Source organism: Plecotus auritus (assembly GCF_963455305.1).
Source record: "Plecotus auritus genome assembly, chromosome: 3".
In the NCBI taxonomy this organism is placed as follows: Eukaryota; Metazoa; Chordata; class Mammalia; order Chiroptera; family Vespertilionidae; genus Plecotus; species Plecotus auritus.
This window is the reverse complement of record NC_137772.1, coordinates 9191635-9215460: the sequence shown is the minus strand read 5'-3', so window position 1 is coordinate 9215460 and position 23826 is coordinate 9191635. Positions and strand designations below refer to the sequence as shown.

Here is a 23826-nt window from a genome sequence, read left to right as displayed (position 1 = left end):
CATCCCCAGTGGGGAGTGTGCAGGAGGCAGCTGATAGATGTTTCTCTCTCATCGATGTTTCTAACGCTCCCTCTCCCTTCCTCTCTGTAAAAAATCAATAAAATATATTTTTTAAAAAACAAACTCATTTCCTACTCTGCTTTCTATTTGATGTCTTGTTTGAAGTTTTCCTGTAAATGAGAACAGCTGGCCAATAGAAACCTTTAGATCCTGGTTCTCTTATCTAACAATGCTATGGTTTTGGACAAGCTCCCTGAATCTTCCTCACCTGCAGAATGGAACCAATCTCTTTTTTAATATTTTACATATTTACCTTGGGGATAGATACAAAAGACTATGAAAAAGTTCTGTAAATGACAAGGCCTCATGCAGATGTGTTTTTGTATCATTATGGTTTCTATTATGGCCATTTTATTGCATCAAGTGCTCTCCTCCTTCCCCAGCTGGTGCTCCTACCCTGGCCATCGTTCTTGTGCTTTGGTTGGTGCAGAGTTCATTTCTAGGCTCCACTGTGCAGTGCTGAGCTCCCTTTTCTTCTGTTTCTCTTCAACGCTCTCAGCACAACCGTTCGTTGGGAGGATAACTCAGTGCATAAAAGTGAAATACAATATTGGCTAGTTTTGCTTTGCAATGTCTGTAGTAATCATAAGGATGATTTTAATAAGGAATAAATAAATCTTTACTTCTGTCTGTTAATGACTGTGAATGACTGCATTTTAACTCTTGTTTATTAGTGACATTTGTTTTGTTTTTGTTTGCATACAATGCTTTCATGTTAACCACACCAAGGTAAGAAATCAGGCAATACTTTTCCAATTTGGGATTATGGTTTACTTACAAAGGAAAAGGTTTTCAGAAGGGTTATGAGTGTATGTGAGTTTGTGTGTGTGTTGGGCGGGGGGGGGGGGGGGGGAGTGCGGTATGTAGATTGAAAATGGCCACAAGTTCTTTGCCATTCCTCTCGTCAAGAGATGCCATCTAAGCCCATTCCCATACTGACTCGGCTTGGACATGTTACTTGCTTTGGCCATGTTACATCAACGAATGTAAAGCAAACAGAGGGTTAATAAGTGCTTTGCATTGAATTTGGCTATCTTGGAGTCCCTTCCTTGAGATTCTCATGCTATAACTCTAGCCTCAGAGAGGATAAAAGCCATCTGGAGGAGAATGTTGGTGCTAACAGCCAGCACCAACTATCAGATGATATGAGTTAAGCCACTTTGGATTATGCAACCATCATCAGAATTCAATGCATGAGTAAGCCCAAGTAAATTCAGGTGAGACCTGCTAAAGAACTGCCCACGCAACCCACAGAACTGTAAAAAAAATTTGTTTTTTTAAAGCCAGTAAGTTTTGGCCTGGTTTTCATACAGAAATACATAACTCATATAGTTTCCCTCTTCATTAATAACATTTATATAATAATGTGTCTATGTTGAAAACTGGTATATTAGTGAAATAATATACACTAAAGTATTTGGGGGTAAAATTCCTATTTACCTTTGATACTGTCTTTCTAGTACTTGTACTTATCAAGTTGATAAATAGTCTCTTGAATTTTAGCAGAAAACTCTGAGACAACACAAACTCACAGTATTCCCTGGAAGAAAAAAATAGAATCACCCTAAAGATTAAGAGAGGGTAGGAATGAATGTCATGACATGGTTAAAAAAAGAAAAAAGTTATTATCCATAGATTCCAATCTGACTTCAAACATAACAGACCTAAAAAAGATTCTTCTCTCCAAGTTACAGCTAATCCACATGAAAATTATAAATTATATACCAAGAACAGAAATATAATTCTAAAGGTATCAACATAAATTTCATAACCGATATGCTTAGAAAAGGAATGTAATTTCATTGGATTGAAGAGATGGGGCAATTTTTAATAAAACTGCTTTAATTTTTTCAATACAAAGTGGTGTGACTCCTTGTTGCTAGATTCTGAGTATTCAGTTCACTTTAATCTGCTTCACATACAGATAAAAATCCCCCACATTTAGACAGCCTAGTTGAGAAACCGACTTTTCTTCTGTGAAATTTGACTTTTAATAAAGCCCGCCAATTACTTAATGAAGAAAATAAACACAGAATGCAATCAGATGTGAATTACAACTCAAGTACCTAGCCAATAAGTGACGAGGAATACCCATGTGGATGTTCACACTTAGTGCGACACTGCATCACAGAAACTGTTTTTGATTTTGTAAAACTATTGGTATGACCATGGGCCTGTGTCATACTTGAAAGTCCTGCAGTCCCAGTGGAAAACTAGTTTAGCACCTACTGGACTGAGAAAACCATGAATGTCAACAGAGAAAAAAGAGAAGTTCAATATGTTACTGGAGGCCCGATGCACAAAATTCATGCAAGGGCCTCAGCCCTCGCAGCCCTCGGCCCCGCCCACTGGCCCTTCAGGAAGGTCGTTCTGCCGTCCAGTCTAATTAGCATATTAGCTCTTTATTATATAGGATGCCCTCATGTTCTTTGCACAGTTTGAAACTTTTAACAGCTGGATTGAGGGCTAGAAGACAACTGGGGCTGGGGTATTCCCGCAGGAGGGCTGGAGGACACCAGCAGAGGCCACGGAGAACAGGAATGCATCGGGCATTCTGGTTTTGGATCTTCGTATTCCTCATTCCTACCCTCTGCGGGAACCATTCCAGAAACACTTGCAATTCCTGGTGGGGAAAGAGTTCTGTTTTACTTTTACTTCATTGTACAGCAAAACCCCTTTTCACATAGGGACCGTAACTATTTTTATTTCAGTTTCCAAGTTCCAAAGAAAAGTATTTGTTGCACTTTAAAATAGTAGGCTTTAAGAGCTCTATTATTTATTTCTAAACATTGCACCAGAGTTTTTATTTCATCGTGTTTGATACTGATTTTACAACTAAAGGTGGTCAGGCTCGATAAAAGGCTAGCATGTGTTAAAATTAGAGGAACTGTAGGTTCTGGAGAAGGGGAAGTGGAGAGTGAGGTGGAGAGATGACAGACAAGCTAAACAGCCTGGTTTTCCTCGGTTTATGCCTAGACTTGCCCGCTGTGCCACTTGAAGGCCTGGTACCCAGGAACAGCTGGACAAGGGGGCGCGTGCTTCATGACAACTGGCTCCCAGGGAGATCGGAGGCCTGCCTTGCCTGGTTCTGCCCAGCCCAGTTTTCCTGCTTGTTTGTTTAATCACAAGCCAATTCTTACTCCCCAACTCCAATTTTTCCCTCTGCCCCAAGCATAGATACATCAGTATTTTGTGTTTTCTGGCATTTATGTTCTAGTTCTAGTATTTAGTAAGGTTCTGGTATTGGGCAATGTTTTCTTAATATAATCCTTTTATGGCCTTTTGGAAAACATTTATGTTATTTCTCCCACGGCTAAACTTTTCAAAATAAAGTATGTGATTAAAATTCACTCACAGTAATAGTATTATAGAAATTTGCTTTCCAGATAAATAACACCTTAAGAAGTTAAGTAAAACTAATTCACTGACTTTGGGTCTTCCCCACTTCAATTGCTTCACCTGTCTGTGCTTGAACAGAACTCCTATTTAAATTTCCCAAAAATCTCCTATAAGAGATACAACATACTGTCCTTTTCCAGTTCCTTCTTTCCCCTATCTCCAGAGGGTCTCCCATCCAAAAAGCCTGCCAGACTCATCACCCTTAAATCCATTTTCATAACTCTGCATAGGGACATCATTCAGGACCCAGAGCATCACTCAGTGCAGTTTGGTTTACCGCAAGAAGACCAAACTCCAGAATCTCGCCCTAAACCAGTTACCCAGTTTATGTCTTGTTGCCCAGCCTTCTCACCTAATAAAGGATAATGACCACTCACTCCCTTGCACCTGGCCACTCCCAGGCCCACGGGCCTGTTTCACTCACGGGTCACGCCCACGTGCCTTTCCCAAAGTCTTTCCCTTCACGGCTCAGGTCAAGTTCTGCCACCTGCAGGACCCTCTGTAAAAAGAAATTACCGACCCATCAGACGGTGCCTCCAGCCACAAGACCAAGTAAATTAGTATAATTTATGGGGAAACAGAAAACTGCTGCTGCTGCTGCTGCTGCTGCTGCTGCTTGAACTGGAGCATCATTTTGGTAAAAAAGCTTAGCACGGGGAGGGTCTGGGCATAGCAAAGGGCTAATATATCAGCGCCTTCCTTGGGAATAACTGTAAGCGATCCACGGTCAGGAGTGGGAGTGGGTCCTATTCTCCGGGATTACTGCAGCAACAAAAAAAGGACTGCCACACACTGGTCCTCTCTCAATTTGGGAGCGATTAAGAAAGACCTAGTTTATTCCCGGGGCCCGAGCTGAACTCCCGTAACAAAAAGCAAACCACTTAACCTTTTGGAAGCATCTGAGTGGGGACTGGAGTGCACACCTCCAGGGGTTGTTGAAAGAATAAAATAAGAAAATGTGTGAAAATGTAAGAGCACAGAACAAGCACTCAACAAGTGGTAGCCATGTATGGAACGACCTATATTCACGCACAAAACACAGGCCCGGACTTGGGCCGGAATAGGCAGTAACAGTGCCCGGCCCGCTGGTTCTTAACGCGGGAGCCCTGATTTGTCAGAATGTCACGAACCCCTTGAATTTTGATTCTGAACTTCGCTGTCAAATGCGCTGGTACATTCTTCAGCGAAAACAATTGCGCGTTTGCATCAAGGTCTGGACGACGTTCCAGACCCAAACCTGGCGGGAAACCGGGGGGGAGGGGCAGAGGATGCCTGGGCGGGTCGGGGTCCGCTCCCCAACTCCCGGAGTTCAGACGGGGCGACAGGCCCGCCTTGCTTCCCTTCCCTCTGCCCCCGGGGCCCGACGCGGCCTTCGGGTCACCTCCCTTTACCTCAGAAACCCGCTTCCTGGGCGGAAGGCCTTGCCTCCACGGCGGCCGGCGCAACCCTGGAGGCCCGATAGCCGCCTTCAAATTGCGCGCGGGGACCGCATCCGGGGCAGGAAAACGGGGGGCGCGCGAGCCTATGAGAGCGGCGGGGGCGGGGCCTGAGGGGCGGGGCCTAGCAGGGGGAGGCCGAGGGGCGGGGCCAGCAGGGTATCTGGACGCTGGTCTCTCGCCGCGTAAACCGAGCTGAGACGGAGCTGAGACGCGGCTGTGGGGAGGCTGGGGCTGTGCGGTGGCTGTGCGCGGGCTGTGCGGTGAGTGCTGCCCTCGCCCCTTCTCCCGCGGGGCCGGCAGTCCTGGGCCCGCTCCCTCCATCCTCCCAAGCCCAGCGCCCCCTCTGCGACCAGCTCAGGCCTGCAGCTGCTCCAGGGTGACGGAGGCGAAGGGCTCGATCCGGGCAGCGGATCTTTTGTTCTGCCACGACGGGGGTTGCGAGGACTTGCACTGAGGCCCACGGAGCAGGAGTCCGGCCTGGGTGGTGGGAGGTGGGAGGCCGGGCTGGGGGTGTGGAGGCCGGACAGTGGAGACCCGGTTGGCCGGACCGATGATCCAGAGGCCGGGCCAGGAGCGTCCAGGCTGATGGGGAAGGGTAAGGAGGTGGGCGGGCGGGCGGGAAGCAGGAGGCTGGACCCGGGGCGCGGAGCCGGGCGGGGAAGGCCTCGGAGGCCGGGCCGGAGACCGAGGCCGGGTAGCAGGAGGCTGGATCCCGGGGCGGGAGGCAGCGGGATGCTTGGGAAGTGAGAGTGGCCAGGGCTGCGGGCTGAGATTTGGATCGGGAAGGTGCTAAGGGAGATTGGCGACCAGAAACAATGTCCAGAGGACGGGAGGCCTCCGGGCAGCAGGCGGGTGTGGTGCTGTTGATGCGGCGCTGGCCCTGGGGCTGCTCCTCCCTTTATTGGACTGGGGTTGTGGTCTCAGATATTTTCTATCTCGGGCTTAGGTTTTCTCGCGTTAATTGTGTGACTCAGTTTTCCCGCGAAGTAATTTGAAGCTTTAAATTCCTATTCCTTTCGAGACCTCGTGAATCCTTCCAGCTCATTCATCCCTGTGGCTTTGTATCCAAGGCCAAAGTCACCTGGGAGCTGCTTTGAACCCCACCCCCACCTACTCTCACCCCCGCCACCACCCCCCTCCCAGGGGGTGTTGAAGAAGAGGGTCACTCTGTTTAAAGTGTGTTTTGTTCTCAAGGCAGCTGCTGCTTTCCTTGGGACACCCAAACCAACAAACCAGGAACCAATCTTCCCAACTCTTTCTCAGCTCCTTCCCCAGTTAGCCTTCAAGCCACCTTGACCTCCTGTATGCCCACTAGATCTGTCTACTTCTTTCTATCACGGACTTAAGCCACCCTAGGCTCTCACCTGGCCTGGTTACAGGTCTCCATACTTCCAGACCTACTGCCCTCCCCCACCCTACCCCCTATTCCTGATAGCACAGGTTTTTATCTTTACAAAATAAAAACCTAGAAAGTGGTTCCTTTGCCCGAATGATAAACCCAGTCTCTTAACAAAGCCAAGCCCAGGTTGGCGCCTTGGTCCCCTCCCCCACCTTATCTTTCCTTATAGGGCCTCTTCACTTTCTACATAGCCATGCAGATCTTTTGTTTTGTTTTGTTTTTGTTAATCCTCACTTGAGGATATTTTCCCTTTGACTTTTAGAGAGAGTAGAAGGGAGGGAAAGAGACAGAGAGGCACATCAGTTGGTTGCCTCCCACAGCCCCAAACAGGGCGGGGAATCTAGCCTGCAACGGATACATGCCCTTCACGGGAATTGAACCCGGGACCCTTCTGTCCACAGACGGAGGCCCTATCCACTGAGCTAAACAGGCTAGGGCAGCCATGCGGATCTTCATACTTGTTCTCTGCCTGGCGCACTTGCATTCCCTCTCTCCCTCCATCACATCACATTTGCTTGAGGAACCCCTGTGTATGTTTCTATTCTTACGAAACTCTTCAGAGTTTTCCTATTATGTGTCCCTTTTGCATGTGTCACTTCCTAAGAAAAAAGTCATATCCTTTGCCGTTGCTTGCTTACTGTTTTTTTCCATACCCAGGGCCTGGAACTGTCCACACTGCAAATTTATGCTTTCTAATTATTACACCCTATCCAGGAAAGCTAAACCGTTTCAGGATTACTTAGCAAATTAAAAGATGTGGATCAGAAAGGAATGGTAGAGGTGAAATATGGAGTTGCTGTAACAATGTGAGTGTACAAGATTGTAACAGGTGCTAAGCACGGTGGTTAGACCAGCCTGTATCAAAGTGTGCTCGGCCAGTTTGAATGTGTTGTACATACATGATCTCTAAGAATGAAATGTAAAGCTTAAATCATTCCTGTCACAACTTGAAGTTTGAGCTTTGGTTTTGTTCTGTGTTTTTTTTTTGCAAAAGAAGGCTGTTGAAAGTTATGTATTTTAATGAATGGACCGTTTATTGGAGTTTGGCAATAAAACCTGTTCACAGTAAAAAAGATGAAACTCTGTACCTAATTAAATCAGGTTTGCTTTTACTATCCTGAAAAAAGGCCTTGCCTCCTGCCGTTTTAAAAGACTGATACCTTATCTGATAACGACATTTACAATGCTTCTTTGCTGTTTTGCTTTCAAACCTAATTTAACACAATCTCTTACTGCTTCATCCCCCTTCTAATGCTGGAAAGCAGTCTTTATTTTCATGAATGGCATTAAGTCCATTCTGGTGCCTACTGTTAGATAGTTTTTTTAAATTGTGCTTCACAGATGGGAGCGCTGACTGGTGTTTGTGGGCCTAGGAAACATGTGGGAATTCTTAGACTGTTAGATACTGTTTTGTACACATTTAACAAATAGGAATGTAATGGAGGGGGCTAGGGAATAGGTCCTCTGGAGTCAGAGGACCTGAGGCCGGGTCCCAAGGCTTGCACTTCACCAGCTCATCCATAAATTAGGCATAAATAATACACACGCCTCATGAGGCGGTTGTGAGTATAAAATGCAGTATCTGTGACAATGCTTTGTAAATCTCTATGTAATGTTATTTCTCTGCCTATTTTGTTCTTGCCTTCAAATTGCTAATAGAGCTCCTGAATTAGGGTGGAATAAGAGGACATTATCTGACACAAACTTGACCTTGTCTGGCCTCTGCCTGGTTGGGCCACTTTGGAATACCAGTGAGCATTGTTGAAGTCCCACATAGGGATAGGATCTTGGTCTCTCCCATTCCTCGATACTCTCAGGGTTTACTACAGAACTCTGCACACAGTTGGTGTTCAGTAGATTGTTATGGGACAAATGAATCAGTACCCCTGAGACTAACTTCTCAGTTTCAAACGTGCCCTGGCAGGCAAGGTGGTTGTAAACCTGAATCAGCTTTTACTTCTACAGAGGAGTGGTTCTCATTGGTTCTCAGAAGGAGGCCGTATAGGTGATCTGTGATTTTTATAGAAGGTATCCAAGGTCCTTCACTCTGCCTGGATGTCATACAACATATTTAGGTCTGCAGGACTTTCCCATTCCCCTTTTGTCCCCCCTAAAAATACTATCTTAGGGCCTCAGAAGAGGGGAAGACAGACCCCTTGCAAGGCTTGTGGCTTTAAAGTGGGGAGTACGCTAGTCTGTCTTTTTGGATTTTGTTTGTCTGGCACAACTAAAACTTAATTTTGTTGTATTTAATTTTATTTGCCGGTGGTGTGTTTTCACCTTAATTATAAAATAAATATTAAAAGATCAACTTTGCCAGGCCCAGTGACAATGTCCAGTTTTGGTGCTTCTTATAAGTCCCTAAAGAAATTCAGAGACCAAATGGGAAACAATTTCAACAGAACCTCAAGCACATTATAGCAGAAATCTTATCCAAACTACTGTGAAGAGTATGTTCTTTCTGTTTCGCTTACTAAATCTGGAAATGTGACAGCTTTTGAGACTTTGCCCCCTGGCAGGTAATAAATACACTCCTGGCGTTTTTCGTGTTCTTTGGCAGAGGCACGGTCTTCCAGGAGTCCTTCTTACAGAAGGTTCCTGTAGAGAGAAACCGAGATTTGAAAATATGTCTTCATGACTTATACTGGCTGCTTAACATGAAATTGGTTATTTTACTTTTAGAGGTAAGTAACCCAGATGCATCAGAAGCACCCTAACCATCATTTCTGTTTTCTTTGTTAATTAAAGTAAACCTACTATGTACTATTTTTTAAATACATTTTTACTGATTTCAGAGAGGAAGGAAGAGGGAGAATAGAGACATCAATGATGAGAATCTACTGGGGGTCAAGCCCGGAACTTAGGCAGGTGCCCTGACGGGGAATCAGTCTAGCTAGCTATTCATTTTAATACCAGGGTTTTGTTTTTTCCCTCCAAATTCCCTCCTGGTTCATAGGTTGACACTCAACCACTGACCCACACCGACTGGGCTACTGAATACCATTTCCGTGTCTCTGCAGTCCGTTTCTTCCATGGAACTTAGGCCTTTTGTCTCCTTGATTAGAGCTTCTCCTTAGGGATTTTTGTTTCCTTCCCTGGAAACATGGATCGTATTACCCTTCCTGTGTGACTAAGCTGTGTGGACCCGCGGGAGTCTGCCCCTCGAGATGGACAGATCCTGGTTTGCATCCTGGCTCTGCCACTTCTCAGTTGCTTAACTGCTCTAAGCATCAGTCGACTGAACTATGAAGCGGGAATCATCATGCCTCAGCATGGTTGGAAGGACTGACCAGAAATACGTAAATAAATAATCCATACGTAACAGTGCCTCTTCCCCCGGTCTTGCCGGGATGAGCCTGCTAGAGAGGAACTGTTATTACGTAACACTTCGTTCCCAGCACTCAAGTGACATAGGCAGGCATTGTGGTTTTCAGACCTTTTCTTTGGATAGCTGTTTTGGTAAATCTTAAAAAATTTTTTACGAGATCCATATTCTCGGAGATGATTCAAAAGTGAGCAGCGTTAGTTCTTATGTGTCATTTTGAGATTTAAAACGCATTAGGGTAGAGACGAGTATGTGGGTGACACGTTAGCTGAGTGGGAATCTCTCAGACTGGTTATACTCATTTAATATCTCGTTTTGAAACCTTTACCATTAGCACACTTTCTAACTATTCATTTTAATACCAGGGTTTCGTTTTTTCCCTCCAAATTTTAATACGTCATAATTTCAAGTCAAAATTTCAATTTTACCCAAAAAATTAACTTGTATTCCTCTGCCTTAACTCTGTAGATGATTAATTCTGCTTTACTTCTTATTGCACTGATTTTTGAAGATCTGACTCTTGTAGCTTTAGTGCTAAGTGCTGAAAGGATATAGGGACTAGAGGAGATTGAGATTCTAAGACCCGATTTCCGGTTGTCTCATTTCAATTGGTAGACATACTTAGAACTTGTCCGAGACCTAATACCATCAATATCCTGAATTGATGGAAATAATTACATACAGACAGAAACAAATAGTGTTAAGTCACTGCTGTGCCAGGATATGATTTTAAAACCCCTATTGTATATTTTCCTATTTATGTTTTGTCAACTGAAAATGTTCTAAGAACTTAAACTCCTGTTAGCATTGAGGCCATTAAATTTTCCCCTGGGGGATAATTTTTTTGTCCTCCTAAGATGAGATCACCAGCCCCGGCACAGCTTGCATGCAGCCAGGCATTAGCTAATGGCCGTGAGGTAATGCCGAGTCTGACACCAGCTCCTGCAGGCAGAGGGCCCTGCTCCCAGGAGTGAGGCTGGTGCCTTCATGTGGGAAAAGCAGATGGTGACAGTGAGAGAGCAAATGTGCACCTGTCTGATGCAATGAGGATTTTATTTACCGTTACCCAATCTTTTCATAGTGTATGAAGGTCCACTGCTGAGTGGCCAGATTATTATGATCTCTGAACGCATGATAATCTGGCCACTCAGTGTATATATTACTCAGATACTAATAATGAAGGAACAAAGTATATTATAGTGTTTGTTCCTGAGAAATCCTTCTCAAATAATTAGACTCTCTTAAATCCTACTCTGAAAGAATTCATGTTGTTATTTTATTTTAGCCACCAACTACCTTCCTGAAACAACACTGTCTATCTCATCTCTGATATCAGAAAGCAGAGATAGGACACCCAGTCCCTGCGATTCCTGTAGGCAGTGCCCAGCACCACACTGAAATCATACCTAGTAATTTCCTTTGCCCATTTCCAAGCCTTGGACAGTTTTTCCTAACAGTCCCCACTGTACGCATCACTTTAAGCCAATGGTCCTCTGACCTCTTCTGAACTGACCTCTTAGCAAGATCTGAAGCAGCCCAACCCTCCTTGAAAGACTTCCGCGAGCTCTGGTACCCCACATTCACCCGATTCCACCACCACCTCTCTGGCCTACTTCCTCTAGGAACCCTCTGAGTACCAGAGTGCCCAGTATTTCTCCAGCCCTGATCTGTCCCTGAGTTCCAGCCTCTTAACCACCTTTATCCACTGTTCAGCTCTAGTTCAAACTCCCATCATCACTTGCCAGAACTATTCCGAAGGCTTTTCGCTGGCCTGTGTGCCTCTGCCAGGCCTTACAGCTGCTGCTCCTCTGCCCAGCAGCCAGGGCAGTCTTTCAAAAGCATGCTGTTTCTCGTGGTTTCCCCTGGCAGCCAGGACAGAATCGGAGCCGCCCCTGGCTCCGAAGGTCCTGTGTGATCTTGCCTTTCCTGCTTAATCTCCCTTCGCGCCTTCCCTCCCTTTACCGTGCGCTGTCTAAACTGGCCTCCTGATCATGAATACACCAGGCCCTTGCAGGACCTTTGTGCTTGCTGGTCCTTCCCCCAGCAAGGACAGCCCCTACTGGTAGCCTTCTTGTCAATGAGATCTCAGTGTACAACTAATTCTTCTTCCTCAGTGAAAAAAGAAAAAGAGATTGAGAGAGTAATGGGCTGCATTACACACACCTTTACAAAGGATTATTCTCAGGTTTGACTCACAGAAACCTTTATCAGTGCAGAGGAAGCAGAGGGAGGAGTGGCAACCTAATGTGGAAATGTCCATGTTATGTATTAACTTGGAGAAATAATCTTTGGAATAATTAATATAAGGCAGTGATCGTATAGTGACTGACTTTGACTACTTTCTATTTTCTTTATATTCTAGTTAATAAAAGTATCCATGGAGAACACTGAAAACTCAGTGGATTCAAAGTCCATCAGGAATTCGGACATGTGAGTATTTCCATGGGATCCATATAACGAGAGAAAGACGGTTGGGATACAGCAAATTCTGAGGAGTGGGGAAGCAGAAAGAGGATGGGGCGCCAAGCCAGAGAGACCCACTTGGCTTTCTACCTCAGCAGCTGTGTGGCTTTCCGCATGTTAACCTATCCCCCGAGTCTCCTCTTTAAAACAAAGATATCCCAGAACTGGGCGTAACATTGAGGGAAAGGTCAGATCCATTACTGTGCCCCTACTCGGAAGCCCAGTCCCGGAAGTAGAGGGGCCTCACAGGAGAGGCAGGACTCAAAGGCTCCTGTCCCTCCCCAAACTGCTCTGCAGGGTGAGAGGGTTCACGTTGGGGGGGGTGTTTTTGGCCTCCTGTTTACCTGTGAGTTTTAAGGCTAACATGAAATGCCAATTCTCAATCTGGAGAAAAATTGCCTAGTTACAGATTATCTTTTACCCTTTATTTTCCCATTCTTTCTATTTGGGATATTCTGTGTGTTAATGCTTCCAATAACCAGCAGATAGAGAAAGGAAAGAGATAAAACTCAAACACTCTTAATTCATGTCTTTATTATCTATTTGGGATCTCTTGTGATACTTTTAATTCTGAAAGTTTATTTCTGGGACCCAGTATTACTACTATTCTGGACCATTCAGGGAATTACAGACTAATTCTAGTACTAAATGGTAGTATTACAGCAATACTGTTAACAGGTTGCCCATAAGAATTTAGCTGTGATTGTTTAGTAAAGGAATTTTCCTAGAAATTAAACTTTGAAATACGAGCTCATTTTAGAGGATTTCAATTTCTTTTTAAACCCATTCAAAATGATTTACACATTTTCATATCTTTTTATATCATACTAGGACATAATTTAATAGCAAATTGTATGGGAGCCCAAAATAGATTTAGGTCTGTTTTGATCCTATGGTATGTTATCATCATGGTCCTAAGCTTTTTGAGTCTCTGCTGCTTATCAGAGTGTCCCCTACCAGTCTAGCTATTCTATTATTGCCTGTAGAGGAGCATGTGCCCTCAGGGGCAGCAGGAGGTGGTGGGGAATTAATTCCGGGATCCATTATCTGTGTGACCTTCAACAAGTCACTCAGCTTTCAGAGTTTGAACTTTCTTATCTGTAAAATGCGGGCTCGTCACCTTTAGTGATAAATATAATCGTTTGTTTCTGACATTGACTTCCTTAACTTCCAACTTACTGTTCTAATCTTTCCCCACCCACTGTTTCAGAGCTGTGTGTAATGTGCAGTGCTCTCAGATAAAGTGCAGAGTGCGTGGACTGTAGATCCCGATGTTTGTCCCCACACCTGTTGTTTCCTGATTCCTGGTCTAGACCAGGGGTCAAGCTTACACTCCCTCTTGGTCAAGTTTTATTGGGACATAACCACACCCGTATGTTTAAATATCGCCCTGGGCTACTTTCAGCGGCTGAGTGGAGTAGCTGCGACAGACACTGTGTGGCCGGCAAGTCTAAAATGCTTAGTATTTGGCCCTTTTGAGGAAGAGTTGACTGGCCCTGGTCTGGATCATAGAGGTTTTTGGATAAGTGGCCTTCAGACGAGTATTTTCCATTATTTACAATAGTGATTCTGTGTATTAATAAATTTTTAATTTGTTCAGCTCATAGGTTTTAAGGAACAATTAGGAATTGTGATACACATTGTGCTTTGAGTCATATCTGCCTTTTGTTGGTTTCCTATCATTTCAGGGTAATTTTTAAGATCTTAATCTTACCTTGAAAGATAAACTGTTTCACAAAGTTACAAAAAATTTTTAAAGTGAAAAATGTATTTGATGGAATTTTAGTAAAATTCAGGGGAAAGCAGAGTATAGAGATTAAAAGCCTGCACTCTGAAGGCCAACACATACCTTCAGCCTTGGCGCTGACACGGCATCTGCGTGACCTTCGACTGCTCACTGTGCTTATGGGCCATACAGTGGTATCGATGAGAACAGCAACTTTGTAAACTGTCGTTTGATTTCCAAACAGAAAGCCCTTCCATGGCAGCAAATCAATGGACTCTGGAATATCCTTGGACAATACTTACAAAATGGATTATCCCGAAATGGGCTTATGTGTAATAATCAATAATAAGAACTTCCATAAAAGCACTGGTATGTATCATGACCTAATTTTTTTTTAACTCTTCAAATATTTGTACCATTTATATTTGGAATAATAGAAAAGGTAGTATTGATGTTATTACACTACTAGAGGCCCGGTGCACGAATTCGTGCACGGGTGGGGTCCCTCAGCCTGGCCAGCAATCTGGGCTGATGGGGGGAGGGGGGACGGCTGGCTAGGGGGAGGGGCCAAGAGAGGTTGGCTGATTCCATGAGGAATCGGGCTCCCTCCTCCTTCCTGTTTGGGTTTGGGGTGCAGGTGAACCAGATTTGGGGCTGTCAGGGCCCCAGCAGCAAGGTCTGGGTCAGTGCATGTCATAACTACCGGTCAGTCGTTCGGTCATAATGGTCGCTTAGGCTTTTATATATATAGATGACACAGAATAGCCATGAAGTGGAGATACAGTAGGATGCTACAGGCTCCACAACACAGATGAACTCTTCTGTAGCTAATCTTCTACCATCATCAAAATCTCTCCCTTTTCCAACACCTACCCTCGTAGCTGAATGTCGGCCTCTCTGCCCTGACTTCTGCAACCCTTGCTTCTTTATCCATCTGCCCCCTCTTTTATGCTCCTGAGAGGATCACAACAAATAGTAAGTAGTAGTGTTTTTCCTTTCCAGGAACTGCAAGGTACCTCAGAGTTATTGTCTCATCTAATTTTACAGCAACCCTGAAAAGTAACCACTCTTAGATGCTAAAGGCTAAGCTCCCTGCAGAGTCCCACAGGTAACTTAGTGGCAGAATTAGCCTCAGCCTTGGCACCTGACTGCAGCCAGCTCTGAGCCAACTCCCTGTTTCTTCACTTCCTGTGTCTTCATCTGCCCTGTTGACTTTTTCCTCTTCCCTGCCAAGAGGCCAGACTCCTCCTCTCAATGAGACCTTTCTTCTGTCCTGCTTCCTCGTAAGTTTGGATCTATTTTTTGTCTCCTTCCCTACATTTTAAAAACTTGTGCTTTAAGCTTGCCATCTTCACTCCCTTCCAACCCCCTTAAACTGGTATTCCCTGCTTTCCACCTCCAACACTGTACTGAAACTCCTGTTAGGTTCACGTGGCATGATCACCAAGTCCCCTTCTCGGCCTCTATGGTGTACAGTTTGAATCTAATAATACCTTTCAGAATCTTTTTAGAAGATTAGAACAGTAAGTTGTAAAAAAACAAAATTCCTCACAATCCTAAAAAGCTAATTAACATCGTGATATATTGCTTGCTATTTTTTCCTTGACAGTTTCTTTCAAAGGTTAATTTTATTCATAATATGCAAGCAACATTGTATCCTGCTTGTTCCACTTACTGTGATATAAGCATTTTTATGGTGCCATATAATTTTTGTATCTGATATTTTAATGATTATATAGTATTCCACACCCTAAATATACCATTCACTTGATTTGCAAAATTGACCAAAGAATGAACATTTTGGCTATTTTTGTCAATTTTTTCACCTATAAATTGATGCTCTGATAATTCTTTGAATTGGCATATTAAATCATATTAGAATTAATTTTTATTTAAAGACACTAGAGACAGCAGATCCAGAGTGGTGGAAAATGGCAAGAAGCGAGATTACACTGGAAAGAGAAGCAGGATTTGATGTTAGGTTTGCTATAGAAGTGAGGAGAGATCAGCTGAAAATAGATGTCTAAATCTGAATGGCACCATATTTACTGCCTTTATTGGCTATAAATTGAGATGCCACATTCAGCCATTAGATGTTGTGCCTCACATTGCTAGTAATGATTCCCTTCTCCTGTAGAATTTTACATTGAACCTATGCTTTTATAAAAAGGTTGTCATTCCACTCTTTCCCTAAAAAAACACTTAGACCAGTAGCCTGATTTTAGCCTTAGAGTGAGCTTCTTTTCTGCTTTGAGATTTCAAGGTCAGGTTTTCACAACAATCTCTGGCAGTCTGATGTTTTCTCTTCTACCACTAAGTGCCCACAAACCAGGACCAGAATTCGGTCACCTTGTCACACAGTGCATGTCCTCAGCCTTTCCAATGGTAAAACCTCGGGGAAATCAGCCCTGGCCAGTGTGGCTCAGTTGGTTGGGCATTGTCCGTGGCACGGAAAGGTTGCAGGTTTGATTCCCGGGCAGGGCACATGCTCTGGTTGCTGCTTCATCCTGGTAGGGGGCATGCAGGAGCCAGCCTGTTTCACTTTCACATCGGTATTTCTCTCTCCCTCTCCCTTCCTCTCTAAAAATGTTCAAAAAGCCCCTTGGAAATTATAAAAATAATATATGCCCATAATAGAAATTTCAGATTAGCCAAAGAGAAAAATTAAAATCACTCATAATTACACTACTCATAAATAATACTGTGGAGATAAAGACATTCTTTTTTCCATTCATGCATCTTAATTTTAATCAGTCCTAAGGTGTGTTCCCCCCAGCACTTTAGCATTTTTAACCTGAGTGCCTGGTACAATCAAACTGTACCTTTATGGGGAAGGTGCTACAAAGGTGTGATGAAAGCCCAGGACCCTGGGGCGCGGCCTCACACTGGCTTTGCTACTGCAGAAAGTTCCCGAGCTCCTGTGTGTTTGTGTCCTACATCTGGACAAATGAAGCCAGTCGTAGGAACTGTCTCATGGTGGGTGGAAGGATTAAAGGAGATTGCCCATAGCAGAATGCCGGTGAACAGTATCATTTGGTAATGGTTTGTGTTTTCATTTTTTATTTCTTAAAAAGACATTGTGAAAGTAGCGATGTATATTAAAATTGTGGGGAACATAAAATCAAAGAAATACAGTTCCTCTCAGTGTGTGAGATGTATGTATTATTAGATACATATAATTTTTTTCTCTAAAAAATTATTGCCCTAGCTGGTTTGGCTCAGTGGACAGAGTGTTGACCTGTGGACCAAAGGGTTCCAGGTTCGATTCCGGTCAAGGGCACGTACCTCGGTTGCAGGCTCCTCCCTGGCCCAGGTCTTGGTTGGGGCTAGTGCAGGAGGCAACCAATAGATGTGTTTCTCTCACATTGATGTTTCTCTCTGTCTTTCCTCCATATCTCTTTTTCTCTCCCTAAAGATCAATGAAAAAGTATCCTTGGGCGAGGATTAACAACAACTAAATAAATAAATAAATTTTTAAGAAATTATTTATTATTCTTTAGTCTTTTTTAAGGAATGACCATTTCCCATGGCAAAATTTTGTCTACAGTAATTTTAATGGCAACACAGTATTCCATTATATAAATGAGTCAACGTATGTAACCAAATCACCCTTTAGACATTTGAGTTGTTTCTGTTGTCACCGTCTAGACAGGGGTGGGCAAACTTTTTGACTCGAGGGCCACAATGGGTTCTTAAACTGGACCGGAGGGCCGGAACAAAAGCATGGATGGAGTGTTTGTGTGAACTAATATAAATTCAAAGTAAAGGAGCTGAGGGGAGAGCAAGAGAACCGGATAGAACAGCCGGATCCGGCCCGCGGGCCGTAGTTTGCCCATGGCCGGTAGCAGCTATGAAAGACATCCTGGTGACTATAGCACACTGGCGTCTGCTTACACGATGGCACACTGAAAGCTCACATAGGAAGTGTCTCAGATGCTCAGAAATTAAAACGACTTTGTGTCACTGTGATAAGAATAATTGAATTTATTGTGGATTGTGTGAATTATTGTTGATTGTGTGAATTATTGAAAAGTTCATTTCATTTCAGAGCAGTTAATCTTTTTTAAAAAATCCAAATAAAAGTAATCCTTTCTGTTCCAAGGAATGACATCCCGGTCGGGTACAGATGTCGATGCAGCAAACCTCAGGGAAACATTCACGAGCTTGAAATATGAAGTCAGGAACAAAAATGACCTTACCCGCGAGGAAATTGTGGAACTGATGTGCAGCGGTAAGAAATAATTAATAAAAGAATGCCTTCATTGTCCAGTTTTACCCAAGGACAATTTTATTGTCCGAGGTCTAGCTGTAATTATACATATAATAGTAGAACAGAAGAATTGTAGAACTATACTGTGCATAATCCTACTCTATGTATCTTACATAGGCAAGACCAGAGTTATTCGTGCCCCTAGTTGGGTTTAGATGATCTCTTAGTTCTGTTCTCAGTTTCTTCATCTTATTCCCATACTAGAGGCCCGGTGCACGAAATTCGTGCAAGGGGCTCAGCCCTCGCAGCCCCGGCTTCGTCCTGAAGGCCATCTGGAAGGTCGTTCGGCTGTCTGGTCTAATTAGCATATTACATTTGTATTATTATAGATAGTATGTGTGAGATTGTTGAATAGAGTTGTGTTGTTTTTTGTTTGTTTGTTTTCTTATTTGTAAACATTTTTCCAGTTTCTAAAGAAGATCATAGCAAAAGGAGCAGTTTCGTTTGCGTGCTTCTAAGCCATGGTGACGAAGGAATAATTTTTGGAACAAATGGACCTGTTGACCTGAGAAAATTAACAAGTTTTTTCCGAGGGGATTACTGCAGAAGTCTAGCTGGAAAGCCCAAACTTTTCATTATTCAGGTAATCTATAACTGAGCATCTTGGCTACAGAGGATGTATTGGGGATTAAGTCACTCAATAGTGGATTAGCCAAAGGATTTTTTCCCTGAAGCTACTGAGCTATTGTTACTTTCTTATTCATTTTAACTACCACTAGGAGACACAGATGAATCTTAATTTTAGACTTGCATCAAAAAGATTCTGCATAATTAACATCAACTTTTACATAGCCTTACATTTCTTAGAAATCAGTTATGTGTGTACACATTTTAAAAAAAATAAATGTTTCTTCTCTAATGGCTAGGCCTGCCGAGGTACAGAACTGGACTGCGGTATTGAGACTGACAGTAATATTGATGATGACATGGCGTGTCAGAAAATTCCAGTGGAGGCAGACTTCTTGTATGCGTATTCTACAGCACCTGGTAAGAAGTCACAACCCCTGAATGTTATATGTACGTTTTAAACAATGGAGAGTATGTTCCAAAGGCTGTCAATATTTTGATATCCATAAAAAATAGCTAACTTGTTTGTGCTTTAGGGTACCTTGACCACAGAAAGGTCTCAAAAGTGGTTTTTAGCCAAGTTTGGCTAGAAAATAGACACCTATAAGAAAGCAACTTACAGTGTCATTCATGAAACTAATATCAGATAGGATACTATATTGTAATATAGGCCAACTCGGCGCTTCACCCACTTCTTGGAATAGGGGAGAGGTATGTTTTCCAGGAATTCTTTGGAAGATGAGAAATTAAAAAGTTAAATATGAGTTGTACTTGGAGGGTAGAAGTGGAATGAGGCAAAAGAAATAAAGTAAATGATACACAAATAGGTTATTAGCCTCTACTTCGTGTGTATGTGTGTTGCACATATCATCATGTAAATAACTGTTGTGCGTACAGTTATTTATTTATTCAACTAACTCAGGCTATCAGAGTTTTGAAGTTCAGGATAAATGTATTTTTAGACAGAGTTACATTTCAAATAGGATTTTTTTTTAACCTCTAGGCATTTTTCCAATAAAGTATTTCTAAATTAAAAGCAATGAACCCAATAGTTAATCTGAAAAAATTACAATAAATACACTGTTTCCCATTGTGGACTTTAATACTCTGTAATGAGTGTATTACACTTTATTCAGGTGCTCTGTAGACAAATTTAGGACCTCAAATGTGTGCATACATAAGCAGTTTATTTCTTGGATAAACCAATAGTCTGACTGAAGACCATGCTCCTTATAATGAGCCTTTCGCTTCTTCGTCTGCGTGTTCACCGGTTCGTCCCCTTCGGGAGGAGCCCAGACAGGAGAACTCTCAGCAACTCAGTGGTGAAGTCCATCCTCGTTCCTTTTGTTTCCTGGTCGAAAGCAGCGTTGTGTGCACAACACACGTTCCTGTTGTTGTTTTCTTTCCCCTCAGCATCATTTCCCCGAAACCAAACCTGTCATTTATGTACTTTTTTCCTTTTCGTGGCTAATAATGCTGACGGAAGTTTGTGCTTGCTTTACCTTTGTGGTGATGTCGTAATTTAGCATCAGATACCCATGGCGCTTCGGTTGTATTTTGCCTTGTAGGTTACTATTCCTGGCGAAATTCAAAGGACGGGTCCTGGTTCATCCAGTCGCTTTGTGCGATGCTGAAGCTGTACTCGCACAAACTGGAGCTCATGCACATCCTCACGCGGGTTAACCGGAAGGTGGCGACAGAATTTGAGTCCTTTTCCTTTGACTCTACTTTTCATGCAAAGAAACAGATTCCGTGCATTGTTTCCATGCTCACAAAAGAACTGTATTTTTATCACTAAAGAAATGTATGATTTTTTTTTTTTTTTTTAGTTTGTTTGCCAAGGGAAAATGGTTTTATATTGTGTTTTCCCTCATTTAAATCTACTCTGGTACTCCCGGGGGTACCTTCGTAGCAATAGAGCCACTATGACGCTACCTCAAACTCAGAATCGGGTAGTTGAAATTGAGTTTAATTAGGAATAAATAAATGGTAGTGGTATAATTATGAGAGGAACTGATTGTAAATTAAAAGCTCTGATAATTAGCAAGTTTTAGTGGTGCTATGCTCTGAATTTTCAAGTAATTATGGAGTTAAACATTGAGTAACGAATTTCATTGATACTGATATGCTCTCATTTAAGAGTATGCATTCTAGTTTTCATCAAACTATAGAAATGATGATAGAATAATGTGTGGTGATGGAATAATGTGTCCTAGAATTTAGGGGCCATGTGCATGGTCAAAGGCATGAGGACCTTGATTTTAGAATTGGTATCTTTGGATGAATTAGCTGTGTTTTGAGGCCATTTATCAGAGCATATGGTAATGTTTATGCTGAACATGTATTTGTTGTAAAAAATCATGTTTAATATTGAAAAAGAACCTAAATATTTTACTTGAAAGTGTGAGCAATCTAAGTTGACACTTCTTTTTTTTTTTTTTTTTAAATATATTTTATTGATTTTTTACAGAGCGGAAGGGAAAGGGATAGAGAGCTAGAAACATCAATGAGAGAGAAACATCGATCAGCTGCCTCCTGCACACTCCCCACTGGGGATGTGCCCGCAACCAAGGTACATGCCCTTGACCAGAATCGAACCTGGGACCCTTCAGTCCGCAGGCGGACGCTCTATCCACTGAGCCAAACCAGCTAGGGCTAAGTTGACACTTCTAAGGCTGAATGCATCCTTACTATCAGGGGAGAGCTAGAATTCGAAGGTGCTATAGGGCAGCTCATCGCCAGCAGGTTCTCCGGGTTTGTCCCTGAGCAATCTGAAGAGCTGTTAGGGAAAATCCTCCCAAGCAGACGCAGCTGATGGCATCGTGAATTGAAGACATTCCATGGAACACACTGAAATACAACGGATAGGATAAGCCGTGAACCGTGAGCAGGACGTCGTAAATCAGTGCGGGGCCCTTTGTCAGCACAAGGTGGTTTGGGCCTGAGCACAGACGGCACAGCCCGTGTAATGAGGGCAGGACCACAGGCTGCGGCTCCAGGAAGAGGACTGTGTGCGTGGAGACTGTGCCAGAGGAGGGCTCCCCGAGGCACTGACCAAACCAGAAACTCTGAGACGGAAGCTTTCCAAAGATGGTGAGCGTCAGACGAAAACCGGAGCGCCCTCTGTAGTAAGACACCCGAGCGCGTTCTTTTCTGCTGAAGTCTGCGATCAAAGGAAAACGGTGCTGTTATCATTGCTTACGGCTCTCTGAAATGCAAGGGCCATGGCGCACAGGACTGAGAAGGCATCCAGCCTTCTGGCTTTGGTGCCCGGGAAACAAGGCGAGGAGCAGCGCAGCCCCGGAGGCAGGCTCCAGCTCCTCAGGCGGGAGGCCTGGCTCTCATTCTCAAGCTTCCTTTTGCTCAAAGAAAGCAACTCGCATTTGTAAATGACAGGGTTTTTTTTACTATGTAACTTTTTCTAAGTAAACACAGCATGTAACAGTGTCTTAAAGTGTGTTCCCATGTGATGATTTTGTAAAGAGTTATGAATTTATTTCAAAATATAAATTCTAACAAAATTACCAACACGCTCAAGCGTCTTTTGTTGTTTTCGTTGTTGTGCCACTAATTGAAGTTAAAATGTTTTTTAACTAATAGCTTCAATTGGAAGGGCCAGGGAGGATGCCGCAGGACCCCATAATCAGATATTTTGAGACGGTGGCAGATGAGCTGTAGGTAAGCAGACCTCTGTTCTTCTGGCCCTCACAGGAGGCTCTGTTCCTAAAATGACCACGGCCACGAGGGCACTAGGTTTGCAGAACCACAACCCCTAAATATGGCCATATTTTTGTTTGTTTTGTTGCTTTGTGGAAAGGTAACAGTAGAAAGGATATTGCTGAAATGGAACATGTTCCACCACATAAGTTTTAAGTATGGCTAGTAGAGGGGGAAACAGAACTTGGGCTACACGCCGGAAACCATTGATGGTCACTGAGGGCCACCTCTGGGGGGGGCAGTGTTATGACAGGGTAGGTGATCCCTTTCGATTTTACTTACTTAGAAAAGGAATGTAAGAAAGTGTGAGCATGGTTGTTTTAAATTTCTTCCAATATTTCTTTTAAAATATTTTTATTGGTTTCAGAGAGGGAGAGAGAGAGATAGAAACATCAATGATGAGAGAGAATCACTGATCGGCTGCCTCCTGCACGCCCCACATTAGGGATCAAGCCTGCAACCAGGGTATGTGCCCTGACCGGGAATCCAACCCTGACCTCCTGGTTCATAGGTCAACACTCAACCACTGAGCCACGCCGACCGGGCTTCTTCCACTATTTCTACAGTGAATAGATATTACTTTGAAGTCAGAAAACTAAATAAAATTCTCCTGATTGGGAATAGGAGATTCCTGTTTCCAAGGAGTGGAGGGTGGCATGAACAACTTTTTAAAGACTTTTAAGGCTATAGTTCTGTACTGTGTTGAGAAAATTGAGCCCATGCTAATCTCTCTACTATATGAGAAGTCTTAGGTGTGAAAAATAAAAAGACCAACAACTCAACAGAAAAATGGACCAGGACGTGAACAGGCAGTTCACAGAGAAAGGCCAAGTGTCCCTTATACCCAGGTAAAGAGGTTAAGCTCCATCATAATAAGAGAAAAGCACATTAAACAAAGGTGTCACCTGTCATCTATCAGATTGGCAAAAATCCTCAAGTTTGATGACATTCTGTTGGCAGGTGGGGGGTGTTAGAAATAAGGCAAGCCCCCCAAGTCAGGGGTCCTGGTAGAACACAAAACATCCTCGGGAGCCAGGCAGCAAGGCAAACATCTTTACGTAGACGGGTGCGCACACTTGGTCTGGAAGCGTAAGCACACCAAGCAGGAAGTCTGCTCGGGTTTATAATCCCTGATGCACATGACCTGTCCTTTGCTCTTTACTGGAGTTCAGGCGCACAGTCTTTTGTAATTGGCTAATTCAAAGGGAGGGGTTGGCCTTTGCTCTTTCAAGATGGCAGCCCCCAGGGGAGCTGCAAGCCATGTGGCCAACATGGCGGCTGCCAAGTCATGCATCCAAAATGACGACTGTCTAAACTGTTCTTTGACAGAAAAGATGACCTGTTTATTCTCACAGGGGAAACGGGGGAGAATGCATTGTCCCAGTGGTGGGAGTGTGAAATGCTGCAGTTCCCTGGGGAGGAGACTCTGGCAATACCTATCCAATTATTCACTCTGAAGTA

The 23826-nt window shown here is 43.5% G+C and overlaps 2 protein-coding genes across 4 annotated transcripts in view; one reads left to right on the top strand and one right to left on the bottom strand.

Annotated features, from left to right (window-relative positions):
- Positions 1 to 4953, bottom strand: part of PRIMPOL (primase and DNA directed polymerase) — a gene marked incomplete at its 3' end in the record, with an annotated part of 39322 nt that extends 34369 nt beyond the window's left edge. The window contains exon 1 of the mRNA XM_080661815.1: positions 4851 to 4953. The remainder of the gene's footprint in view (positions 1 to 4850) is intronic.
- Positions 4954 to 5043: 90 nt separating this feature from the next.
- CASP3 (caspase 3) lies at positions 5044 to 22165 on the top strand. Of its 3 annotated transcripts, none has more exons than XM_080661137.1 (8): positions 5044 to 5158; positions 11985 to 12052; positions 14056 to 14180; positions 17914 to 18042; positions 18489 to 18664; positions 18948 to 19068; positions 20217 to 20338; positions 21119 to 22165. In XM_080661137.1, exons 2-8 carry the CDS (start codon positions 12000 to 12002, stop codon positions 21299 to 21301), a joined length of 909 nt encoding a protein of 302 aa, XP_080517263.1. In that variant the 5' UTR covers positions 5044 to 5158; positions 11985 to 11999; the 3' UTR covers positions 21302 to 22165. The 3 variants fall into 3 exon arrangements, with proteins under 3 accessions (XP_080517263.1, XP_080517262.1, XP_080517264.1); XM_080661136.1 differs by having other exon boundaries at positions 5051 to 5158; positions 20217 to 20452; positions 21119 to 22162; XM_080661138.1 differs by lacking the exon at positions 21119 to 22165 and having other exon boundaries at positions 5051 to 5158; positions 20217 to 20574.
- Positions 22166 to 23826: the final 1661 nt, after the last annotated feature.

Bases quoted from the DNA above. Each gene is read 5' to 3' on its own strand.
- CASP3 (XM_080661137.1), top strand. From the start codon at position 12,000: ATGGAGAACACTGAAAACTCAGTGGATTCAAAGTCCATCAGGAATTCG. The intron at 14,181-17,913 runs GTATGTATCATG...TTCTGTTCCAAG, and splicing joins GAACTTCCATAAAAGCACTG to GAATGACATCCCGGTCGGGT. The intron at 19,069-20,216 runs GTAAGAAGTCAC...TTTGCCTTGTAG, and splicing joins TGCGTATTCTACAGCACCTG to GTTACTATTCCTGGCGAAAT.